This window comes from Gymnodraco acuticeps, unplaced genomic scaffold (assembly GCF_902827175.1).
Source record: "Gymnodraco acuticeps unplaced genomic scaffold, fGymAcu1.1, whole genome shotgun sequence".
Classification (NCBI taxonomy): Eukaryota; Metazoa; Chordata; class Actinopteri; order Perciformes; family Bathydraconidae; genus Gymnodraco; species Gymnodraco acuticeps.
The window spans coordinates 1,218,525-1,231,505 of NW_022990125.1; the positions used below are offsets into that span (position 1 = coordinate 1,218,525).

The 12,981-nt window shown below is 37.8% G+C and overlaps 1 protein-coding gene across 1 annotated transcript in view; it reads right to left on the reverse strand.

The window, feature by feature from the left end:
* Positions 1-2,952: 2,952 nt before the first annotated feature.
* Positions 2,953-12,981, reverse strand: part of npffr2a (neuropeptide FF receptor 2a) — a 40,544-nt gene continuing 30,515 nt past the window's right edge. Inside the window, exon 4 of the mRNA XM_034216713.1 lies at positions 2,953-8,820. Coding sequence (XP_034072604.1) covers positions 7,911-8,820 — 910 coding nt within the window. The 3' untranslated portion in view covers positions 2,953-7,910. The remainder of the gene's footprint in view (positions 8,821-12,981) is intronic.

Consider the following 12,981-nt stretch of genomic DNA (forward strand, 5'->3'; position numbering starts at 1 on the left):
AAGAGGAATTTGAATGTAAAGCTGGTTACCATACAAATGGCTTTATATATTTGGTATTACTAAATCCCAGATTTCCATAGTTTTGTCCCTGCTGGGTGTTGAAGAGGATTTAGCTTTAATGACTCTTGTTTTATTCTATTCTGGTTGGCAAATTACTCGGATGAATTAAACACTGACATTTACATGATAATAAGAGTATTGACCTTATTCTGAATATATTTTTCTTTTGATGCTTCAGCTTTTGTCGGCTGCCTGTTGAATTATACATACTAGATTACTGAAATGTTAATTAGGTGTCGCCTGATTCACAAAAGTTGTTACCATAACAGTACATTCTCATTATCGATAGTTGTGTCATTTTAAGTCGTTTCATGATACTGGATCATAGATAAGACACTGGTGTTATCAGTTTTTTTTCTTTGGTCTCTGGCTATGTTGTAAGAGTGGTAATAAACTGAGCTATTCTGACACATGGACATACCAGGCCTGGTGGAGTGAATGTTCTTCATCTCCACCCTGTATGTTGTTTTCATATGAATCAGAACAACTAAATATGTGTTGCTTACTTAATGCACCCTCTGCAAATCATCGCAAATATGTTAACCTATCGTACTTGAACTCAAATGCTCTTTCTTTGTCGCTGAAGTTAGTTTTTCTTGAAATATGAGGTTTAAGTTAGCAACCACTGTAAGGCAAAGTTCACACCTATGTGAGACCTGTATGGAAAAAACAGCCCTCATTCCTTTGAATGGAGCCTGTCTCTCAGACACTTTATAGTTAACATCACGATTGTCAAGACTAATAGTATTAGTTGTGACAGCAGTAATGCAATAAGAAATCGTTGTGTAGTGTTCAGGTCTATGATGAGCCTTTAAACACCTGCTTCATGATAAATAGTCTCTCCAGTATCTAACAACATTAAGGCATGTTGTCAAGCAGTTAGCTTGCTAGGTGCATAACATTAACCTACAGGAATGTAATCAGGGAATAGCATTTTTTTTACTCATTCCACATTCACTTTAATGCGTCAGGCGTACCCACCTTCATTACTGTCAGGCAAATATAATATTTATTATCCATTTATGTAAATGTTGTCACATTGCCAATTTGTTCCCAGTGTGGAAGAGATTTGGAACAAATTCTGTTTGCAATTGGATTTCATTGTAGGAATTTCTTTTTACCAGAGGCGCATCAGTTAAATCTTCTATTCATTAAATCCTCAATCTCTTTATATAGATTAATTACGTTAGATTATGTACAAAAAAATAGTAATTTGATATTCAGAACCTTGACAATTGCAATTATATTTTGTGCTGACAATCACAGAAGTTATTTATAATGTGATGAATAGCCCTTTACAATTATATTAATGGGACACCACTTACTTCCTTACTTTCTATACAAATCTTCTTTATCACTTCCTGTAAAAACAGCTATCAGCAATTGTGTCCTAACAAATACATCTTTAACATTGTTTTTCTAACATTATTTTGAGAACATGTAGGTGCAGACACACAAAGAAACTCTTGTGCTAGTACACAAGATATTTACATGCAGACTATACAAAGGTACCAAGAGGCTCTAGATCCCCCCAAAAGAAGATCACAATAATAAGTCCATACTTTGAAACAGAGAGAAGTTTGTTTTTTTCACCACAGGCACCAAAAAGTACAAATTCATTACATTCACTCAACATCTTGTTTGTGCCAGAATGATTCCCAACAAGCAATGCTTTGAACTCCATCAAGAGTCTGGAGGTGTTCAAAAGTATTGTAAATAGCCTACCTCTGAATTATTTGACAGGAATGAATGAAGGTTGCTGCTTAAAAGCCAGAAACACATAACAAATCAAAACCTTCAAATCACAGCCACTTCCAGTCACGACCGGTGTTCCCCAGGGCTCTGTCCTGGGGCCTCTTCTTTTTATCATCTATTTACTTCCTCTTGGCAATATCTTCCGTAAACACAACATCCACTTTCATTGCTACGCGGATGACACCCAGCTCTACTTGTCCTCCAAACCAACCACCATCCTCCCTCCATCCTCCCTGTCTGACTGCTTACAGGACATCAAATCCTGGTTCTCCTCTAACTTTCTCAAACTTAACGACAGTAAAACCGAGGTTCTCCTCATTGGCACAAAATCCACCCTAACCAAACCTGACAGTTTCTCCATTACTATAGACAACTCTTCAGTCTCCCCCTCCCCTCAGGCTAAGAGTCTGGGTGTCATCCTCGACGGCACACTTTCATTCAAATCTCACATCAGTAATATCACTCGGTCTGCCTATTTCCATCTACGCAACATCAACTGCCTCCGCCCGTCCCTTAACCATAAGACCACCGCCATTCTTGTTCACACCCTGGTCACTTCCTGTATCGACTACTGCAACTCCCTTCTCTTTGGTCTCCCTCTCAAATCCATCCACAGACTTCAACTGGTTCAGAACTCTGCCGCCCGCATCATCACCAGAACCCCCTCCATTAACCACATCACTCCTGTTCTTCAGCAGCTTCACTGGCTCCCCGTCAAATCCCGTATCGTTTTTAAGATTCTGCTCCTCGCCTTTAAGGCCATCCATAACCTCACTCCTCTGTACCTCTCGACCTCCTGCACATCAACACACCCATCCGCACACTCAGATCTTCTGCTTCCCTCAGCCTCACTGCACCCCCCTTCTGTTTAACCACCATGGGATCTAGAGCCTTCAGCCGCTCTGCACCCCGCCTCTGGAACTCCCTCCCACCTGACATCTGCAACACTGACTCTCTCCCCATTTTCAAATCACGCCTCAAAACATATCTCTTCACACTCGCATATCCACCCTGATCATTATCCATCACACATCCTCGGTTTTATTTATTTGATTTGTTATACAGTATACTGCATTGTCTTGTTTATGTTTCTTATGCTGGTGTTAGGTATTGTGTATCTTGTTTTGTATGTGTTTGTACGGCGACCTTGAGAGCCTTGAAAGGCGCCTATATAAAATAAATGAATTATTATAACGGCTGTTAGAAAACAAATACAACATTTTTTTTTCTCCTTCCATTTTTATGACATTTTTTCTTTTTTTGATCAGGTGTTGGCAGTTGGCGTTTGTGTAGAAAGTGGAAAGCTAATTTCAATACAATGAGCAGTTATTTTTGGTATATTTTCCTGATTTACTGTAAATATGAAACGTAAGACTTTATATATATAGGCAAAGTTAACTGCATGGAGCAGTTCCTGCTTATTTAGTTAAAACATCTGTACCAAAACTCGGGGATACAGTAGTGTTGGCAATGATTCCCAATCATAACCAACATTATTATAAAAAGGTATATTTTGGGAACTGTGAGCTAAAATGGGAACAAACAACATGGCTTCCTGATGTTTTTAAGCTGTGACTGTGAGGCTTGTGAATGAGGATGGATTTATGGTTAGTGGTACAACTTCTGAGCTGGTAATTCTAAATCTTAATTCAATTTCAAGAAGCTAAATCACATTGAATAGATTCTGAAAAATTAAATGAAATGCAATTACACTTTACCATGGCATTTCGCCCACAATCCGTTGTAGCGTACAATTAACACACATAAATGCACTCTTTAGTAGCCAAAAATTGCATCTAATTAAAATCTGGATTTATGAACCAGGTTTCCAGATGGTCGGTACGGCAGAATATCAGAGGAAGTCAGAATGTATAATAAATAATAGCACTCTGCCCCAGGTGAGCAGCGGTGTATGTGAACTGGCTGTTCAAAAGGAGGATCAGATCAGGGTCACCATTGCATGTGTTAACGCTGATGCGTTAACACATGCAATGGTGACCAAAAGGTTTCATGCTTCCCTTTTGGGTATAAAGGGAGGCATGAAACCTTTCAACTGGGCTCTCACTGGAGGTCTGACTGCTGAAGACAGTAACAAACCACGGCAGAATGAGTTATGAGCATGAAAAACATGGGTGTGAGTTCAGTACGGAGGCTGGCTGGTGTTAGGAAACTCTTAGCAGCCATGTCTGGTGCCATAAGAGGTCCCCTGAATAAATGGCAGTTTGTTTCCTGATCCCTGTGGGATTTCTTTTGAAAGCATTGAGATTTGTGTTCATTTCGTCAGCTATTATTTTAATCAGCCTTTTTTTTCTTTTATAATGTATCGTCAACTTTACCCTGTCCATCTTGTTTTGGTTGACTAAAAGGTGGGGTAGGTAATTTTGGAGAAACCAGCTCGAGTGCGCTAGAATTTGAAAATACACAGCCGGAAGAAATCTGCCACTTCCTTACAGAGCCCCTCCTCCAACACACACGAAAGTGCACATGACCAATGAGGGCACGATTTTAATTGTCAACTTTAATTAGAGTAAATTAATCTAATCTTCCTAGTTGTAATCTGCCGCATTATACCTGATGTGGGAATTACATTCTAAAATATACGGTCTCCTTTTTTCTGCCAATTAAAACAATGTATTGACGTCATAGTAGATGAACATGGCAAGTCCTATTTTTTTATTCTTCACAAATTAACATTGATTGAGACTAATTTAATCTAACAATTCATAACTTGCATCCATAAAGGGGTAAAAAGCTTTCCCCAGGTTTCCTATTGCTGTTCAATGAACGGGATGATTATCTTAGTGGACAACTTGTCAAGATTGAAGGTTTCTGCTAATGACAAGTGTCAAATATATTTTTAAATGCTGGCTAAGGCATCACTTGTACCCGCCTTTCACGCCTCACACAAGCAGACTACCAGCCAATGATCGCTGTCGTCAGATAGTACAGCGAGATTAAACATTGATGGCGTCTCATAAATACCATGTTGCTCTGCAATCAATACAAAGCTGCTGAACTGCACTTAGAAAACTAATTATAATTTTATAATCACCACATTTAAACAACTACAAGTTAATGTCAGCAGATTTGCTGTGCAATTGGCTGTTTTGAAATATAAAATAAGTAATGACTGAAAAATATGGAAACTACTAAAGCTTGTCATGACTAAGTACAGCATTTACGCACCTAAATGAGCCGCTATATAACTGTGGTACAACATGAAGGTGTCTAGAAAACGTGGCTTAACAACCGATGCTCCGCTTGTGACACATTTCCAGTGGACATTTTAAATGGAGCGCAGCCAGATACTAAAGACATTTGGCTGAAAGCCTGAGAAAATAGATGTGAAGGGTCTTAGTTTCAACTCTGCATTACAACCTTCAAATTGAATTATTTTTATCGACCTGTAAAAAATATATATTGTATAGCACATTGTCACAAAAGAGCTATTCGATTTTACAGTAGAAAATGCTAATGTCAATGCTTTTGGGAACTTCTCTGATTAAGCACTGATTTGCGACTCAGTTGGTAGTTGCACAATTTGCAGTTATGAAAACTCCTAAATTAGGAGAATCAGACAAAATGTATTTTAAAGTGCCCAGTCTCCACCACAATCAGTGTGTCTTTGTTGTCTGAGTTTTTACTCTCAGACTATTTCCTCCTCATAAAGCAGGTTTCCACTAAAACTCCCCTTTGTCCTTAGCTTTTTCTTAGCTGTTTGGCTAAACACGGCCTCACTCTGAACAATCAATTTTATGTTTCCTTGAATTAACCTTTAGTGCAGATATTTTTTTCGTTTTCTCATACAAGGTGTTGCTACAACAAGCTGAGAGAGGTTGATCGAACCGAGCTGTTAAGGTTCTTATGAACAGGGCAGGATCACTACTACACTTCCATCGTACAGATTGAAGAGCTAAGGGCATCCAATGACCACCGGAGTTTACCATGTCCCTTAAGGTTGGTTTTACTTTACAATTGTTATGTCTTTCCTGCACAATTTTTCAAAATGGACCCCTTTTTGAGAACATTTTACTGACGCCAACAACTGTAGAAATGTAAATAATGTAAAACAGCCTGAGACAAAGGTCGTTCAGTACACTACCCAGCAAGAATACTATAGCCAGTTCACACAGACAGATATCACTTGTAATTTCAGCTTTAGACTTAGTAACATATACTTACAGCAGACGATACATATTTTGGGGCAAATGCAGGCCCACCGTTTTCCCATTTACAGTACAAGACAGAGAGATACAAAATAAAATAACAGCAAAACACTTTATCTGAGATTTACATGGCACATTCATAAGAGGCTCATGAGATATTCATGAATAATCAATACTATATTCAGCAACATAAAACCCAATGTACACAGAGCAGATTTCAGAATACAAATTGAAATTGAAAAAGATGGCTCACATAGTCAGAATTTGGAATTTATATTATATGTTTTGTATATTAACAACAATCTCCATTGTTAAATGGTGTGACAATTCACAGTTTCTGTCAGAATATACATTTCCATTGTGTGCTATTGGTTTGAAATGATATCTGCTGGATTATCTCCAAACCCTGTAAACCTTCCTTTCTCAGTGATTCAAAAAAGACTATCATATTGATGGCTGTTTTACCTATCTAAAAACACAATCAACAGAAACATGGTGGATGAGATGTGTAAACTCAAAGAAATAACTTACATTACAAATGTTGTTATCAAAGGAAAAACCCCTTCAGTGAAATGAAGTTAATTGAAAGAAAAACATAATTCAAAGACATTTTCTTTCTCATTAGTTTCTGAGATATGTGGGTAGAATTTTGAGAAACAACATTGCCACTGACAGAGGTGTCCAACATTACAGTAATTATATGAACGTATGATTACTTTTTCTCAGTATAATGAGTGTTAGCCAACGGCATGCTGTCAAAGCTGCAGCCTGCAGTTGGTAAATGCTAATGAGCAATCCTGATTAAAATGGCAACATGTTCACATTTACTAACCAGATGTCATTTGTATCCCATAATACGGATAGGAAACACAGGGACATTTTTCAGAAAGACTGAAAAGACAAAGGATTAAATCCACAGGCTAGAAGAGAGCAGCAGCTGACAAAGCAGACTTAATCAGACTGTTGCAAATGTATACAAAATAGCCATGTAAAATGCAAAAGTCGATAATATATTTGCAGTTTAGCAATTCCAGGAGCGTGAAAAGCTTTACACTAATTAAGTATTAGTGTATGCCCTGTTTTAGTCTGAATTACATAAACAAGGGCTCATTGTCATTATTAAGTCTGAAAACGATCTCACAAATTTAAAGCCGTGATCGCTTGCTTGAGTTCATCCTCCCTCTGTAAAGTTTTGTTCGCCGAAGTATAAATAAGGTCTTGAAAAAAGTAATTGTACTGTCACGCCTACTCGAAAGATTGTTACTTCAACTTCTGTCACCGTGTTCAACTGCTTGAGTTCATGTTTTAGCCCTTGATTTCTAAGCCTTGTTCAAAAGCAGGTTTACAGACCACAGTACCACTCAGGTTTTCATGATCAGTAACAGTGAATACATGATGAATTCATCCAGTGTGCATCTTATAAAAACGTTGAATTATTTGTGTTGAAGTGACTTGACTTTTGAAATCTGCTCTGCATACATCATAGTACATACTGTACACGTTTGATTGATTTTTATACATGTATACAGGTTTTTTGTTTTGCATGTCATGAGCAGGCCCGTAGCCTGTTATCAATGTACTTATTACCAATCCAAATTGAAAAAGGACGCACTATCCAACAAGATTTTCCCCCTTTTGAAAATAACAATTCCAACATGCCGCACAACCTGCGTCCATTTTTAACATGGCACAATATGTGCAACATACATCATGTGGCTTCCAGGTGATAAGGAACTGTGTTCAACAAAATGAGTGTTCTATTTTTTTTGATTGGTTATTTAGGCATCTGTTTTGGACACATATTTATCGCAGGTAGCCCGCTTCAAGACAAACCAAGTAATAAATGAATGCTTTATATGTCATTTCAAGGATAAGTATCTTCATTGCCTTGGACAAACTACTACTAAGCGGTTTTGGATGAATAATGTTTCAATGATGCAGGCAATTTTCAGACATTTGATTTGAACACCTTTGATAACGTTTTATCAAATGGAAACTGCAGTTACCCCCCCCGCTGCTGCAAGAAGCCTTCTCCAGGTCCTCCATTACCAAGTCCTGTTCAGTGACATGATTGAGTCGCCTGGAAGTGTTCTTATCTAGACTGTTGAGAGAAATAGGCTCCAGGGACGTCTGTGCGTTGTTAGCTGGGAGCACAGAGTTTCCCTGCAGCCTGTGTGAGTAGGTTTTCCTCCGCTGTCCGTCCGCCGTGCACAGGCTGAACTTGAACACAGCTTGAAATCCTCTGCGGAAATTCTCGTTGAAGAAACCATAAATGATGGGATTGACGCTGCTGTTGAAGAAGGCTAGCCAGTGAGCAAAGGGGTAAATGTAAATGTTGATGATTCTGTACTGCTGCTCAGTCAGGCTGGCGTAGTCGCTCAACATCATGAGGGTCCACAGAGGTAACCAGGAAAGGATGAAAAGCAAAGCAACTACTAGAAGCATTTTAATCACCCTTTGCTTTTTCTTTGAAACAGTGTGCCGGTTTTCATGGCCCAGCTTTCCTGCTGTCGGAACTGAAGTTTTGAAAAGCGTGATGCCAATCCGGGCGTACATGATCACTATGAGGGAAAGTGGAGCTAGATAGATGTTTGCAAACAGAACCGTGGTGTAAACCTTCCTCATCTCCTGGTTTGGCCAGTTCTCTCTGCACCAATAAAACGGGTTTGTTTTGTTGTCATAACCCAGTAAAACTCGAATGGTGTGCTCCTTGGTAACTTGTAGCATCACCCCAGATGGACACATGATGGATATGGCCAGAACCCAGATAATGACTATTATCAAGGAGGCTGTGGATATAGTCAGCTTTTGCTTGAATGGGTAGACAATGCATCTGAATCTGCAAAAAGAAAATAAGGAAAAAAAGGACGGATCAGGAAGATTCAAGTAGACATTTTACCTGTTTATAAAAATATATTTTCCACAAATGGTGAGTGACAGCAAAGAACATTTACTACATAATGATAAGTATTCAAAGGGATGTTAACCAAAACCTCTCGGTCATATGTATAAAGCAGTGGTTATTCACCTGTTTTTATGAAGCAACCCTTTCCTTATTATTGAGTAAACAGACAACACTTGACTAACTATATATCCATAGTTCAATGCATATAACAATACAAATGCAGAAACACTGTTAAACTGTCAACGTTTGAGTCAAACCTCATGAGTCCTGTCAATATTGCATCAGAGATCGGTTTCCTGATTTGTGTAATTTTATGTAATATTTATATTTTTTGCAAAAATCCTTGATACTAAATGGAATTTTATTTGTACAAATACGGTGTTTCCTGCGAATACAGCAGCATATTTCGTCAACTGTGCCCTTCTAATCTTAAAAAATACACTTTGTTCATAGAAACACAGAGTACACAGATATGTATCATATTTTTGTTTTGAGTTGTCTTTCACCTCCTAAAATGATGACTGTCTTGTGACTGTTGCTTACCACTTGTATATTTAGAATAATTAGCTGAGACATACAATACTTAAATAAAAAAAAGATCAAGGTGAAAGCACATACATAGACAAAATTGATTTGTATTTGCGCTAACTTTGGGGTCAGGTTTCAATAGAGAACATTGACTTGACTGTTTCTGCTGATTCCCCTTTTCATCGCTGCAAAGCACAATATTTACTTTAAACTCATTTCAAAACTATTTGGGCATAATTATCCAAGCCTCTCTTATTATCGCAATTGTGATCCATGACTGCTGTATATTGGCTGTGTTGAATGTTATTAAAAGGTAAATAATATCTGCAGATTTTTAAGGACCCTTTTTCCTTCTTTCTTTTAACTGCTTTCTATATCTTTGAGGAATTTGAGCTCTGATTAACCTAAAAGTATATCTAAATTAGAACAGAGGTCTACTGTTCAATTTGGTATAAATGAGCAGCTCATACGGTGTGCTGTCTGTATATTTCCTTCTGAAGTGTCAGCAGTGTGTCCCTGCAGTATGTGACATCCCTGCTAGCAGCAATGTAAGTCTGAGGTTGAAAGCCACAATCAAGTGAGAGTCTGTTGACTCGGTACTCCTCTGTGAGATGGAACCACTCTGTGTAGCTAATACGCTCTTTGCCCTTCCTTTTGACGTCAGCCCCATCTTTCTTCATTTCTGGCACTTTGAAGAGCGGAATAGAAGTATGAATAACTACATCCATGAACATATGGCCAGTCTTCCTAATTTTTGTATTGCTTTGCTGAAAACTTCTTTAGGGTTTTTTCCCACAAGCCCTTTTCTGAGACATCTGAGCTCTCGACCTTTACCAGATACTTACCCGATACGTTGGGAAATGAGGCAATTTGTTGTAGCTATACTTACAAAAAAGAATGCACTCTAATTTGGATGTGTTCCACCAAATTAAAAATGTATCTTAACAACAGACTTTCCTTCAAAAAAATTGGTGTTATTTTTCGTCTGAAACCAGCATTCATTGATTTATGATTTCCTCCTGACTTCTGTACTTAAGAACGGCATGTAGTTATTTTTAGCCAAACTGAATTGGAGAAAATATAAATAAACCTTTAGGATTATGATGTTTTCTTAGCAACAAGTCCTCCAACTCTTATGACCAAATAGGTTGTTTGTTCAAGCGCTTAATACAAACGATAATCACGTTTTAAAGTTTTCGACCTCTAGTGCTCCCGTTGAATGCTAACGTTACAGATGGTTGTTTATTCACAAATAACCCTCTCTGTAAAATCCTAAATTGTAGGATAGTTTGGCCATTAAAATGCTTTTTGATTAGATTTCTAGCGAGAAGTCTATATTGTACTTTTAGAATCCACGTCCAGTGGATGTGTAGGATCTATAGTTTGATAGATATTACGAAGATGATTTGAGGTCTCGCCAGGAGAACGTGTACATGCGGCAGCTTCCATGTAAAGTTAGCGTCAACCCTCACGGGGTGAAAACAGTATTTCCGGTCTCGAAGTTTTCATAATAAAACCAATGATCAAATGATTTCACAGTGATATCTGCAGTACTCATCCACTAAAAAAACATCGGTTTATCCTTGTTAATTACACGACATTAATTGGTTTAAATTGTGTACAATGCTTTTGTGTTTTTCCCATAGGTTTTTCTCTTTCGATTCTGAGAGACAAATTTCTTTTTTCAGAGGTTTTGAACACCGAACTACCCACAATCCTGGATGTTTTAGCCACAATGCACGTCGGGATATGGTGTTTATGCGATATGAAATCGGAACACTTTTTTTTTTTTTTTTTTTAAATAATACTTTATTCCGAGTGTTCTTGCTTTTCTCTTTGGAAATCATCACATAACGGCATTGTAATACACGGTTCGGCTGCATTAAATATTACACATCTGCAGTAGTTCTCTATTTATAGAGCCCTGATCAGAAGACCTTTGGACAAACGGGAAGAAATGCAGCCGAAACTGAATATGTGACGTGGATCATAAATATATCAGCAATTAAACAACATCTTCCATTTATTTTCACACAATACGTCTCCTTGCAGTATCAATAGTAATTGGGCTGACTTTTATATTTGATCCAATTGGTAGATAGGTTATATTTACACCATAACGGTGCACAGCTGATAGAAAAGGAGTTTTTAAAGATATTACTGATTTTTTTTGAATTAAAGAATGTAAATACTGAGTTGAGAGAATAGTTAGGGGTTTTGGGTGATGGGAGACACATCTATGGAATCAGAATTTCAATAGCTGATAGTATTATATTTTATTAACTAGAACACTGGTTTTTTAACCCGCACCGCCTAGTGGTTAAAGCACGTTATTGAATTTTGTTGTTGAATGTTATATTTGATGAAAACATTTAAATATTAAGAGTAGCCTACATACAAAATAGGGGGAAAGTAGAAGGTCAATGATAGAAATATAGAATATAAAATATCAAGAAGATACTGTAGTGATCTCTACAATAAAACAGTTTAGTGCAGGACGTCCAAAGATATTAATAGGAGGATGTGCAAAACAGACACACTAATAAGGCTTTATTTAAACCTTAAATAATACTTTAAGTTAAGGTCTTCTTTTGAACAAGAAAAAAGCTTTGGGGGTATCCACAGATAAATATTAAGTCTGACAAAGTACTTAGCGTCTAATATATTGCATAGTTTAATTTGGCACTTGACAATCACCTTCCCTGAATTTGACTCAGGTGTAACTAAAGTCTGATTTAAGGGTTGTTTATATTTCACATCATTAATCAGAATCTGCAAAGTAACACAAATAAATGTATTGGAGTAAAAGTACCAGGTTAACCTCTGAATTGTAGTGGAGTAGAACAAAGTAGTACATGCTGCTGTAACAAAAACATTTCCCAACTTGGGATCAATAAAGTATATTTTATCTTATCTTATGATGATCGATGGCTACTGCCATATTTGCAAAATTTGCCTCTGAACCTTGACAAGTGCATGTTTCAGGCTTATCAATGAACAACAGGAGGGGTCACAAACATAAGACCAGCTGTTAAATAAAGCTTTTCTGACCTTAGCTGTCATGTGGGTATATTAATGCTGCCCATTATGGGCACAAGCAATTTTCACCCATTTATTAATTATATGTTTTAAATTAGTTAACACCAATGTGTTTGGTATCCCCTAAACCTCCAGGGGTCTACACAGTTTAATACTTGCAACTTCTAATTGTGGGAAATACGAAAACGTCTTATAAAACTACAATTCCCAGTAGAGACGTGCCATAGAACATGTTGTGTAACACACAATAGCCAGCATGTGTAGTTCGGGGGGGGGGGGGGGGTCCGAGTCCGAGTTCAGTTTTGGATAGTCTGCCGTGGTTCCATTCCATTTCAAAGAGCTGTTGACGCTCGGCGTAACCTTGTCGCACTGCCACTCCAACATCCAATCACAGAGCTTGAGGACTAATCACGGGGTTTGTAAAGCAAGGCGGATGTTGTAGTCCCAAACGATAGCTGGGGATTCTGGGTAGTGTAGTGTCTTCGGAAACTCTGTTGTGTCTAAACTCTGAAATAACTATTTGTTTCT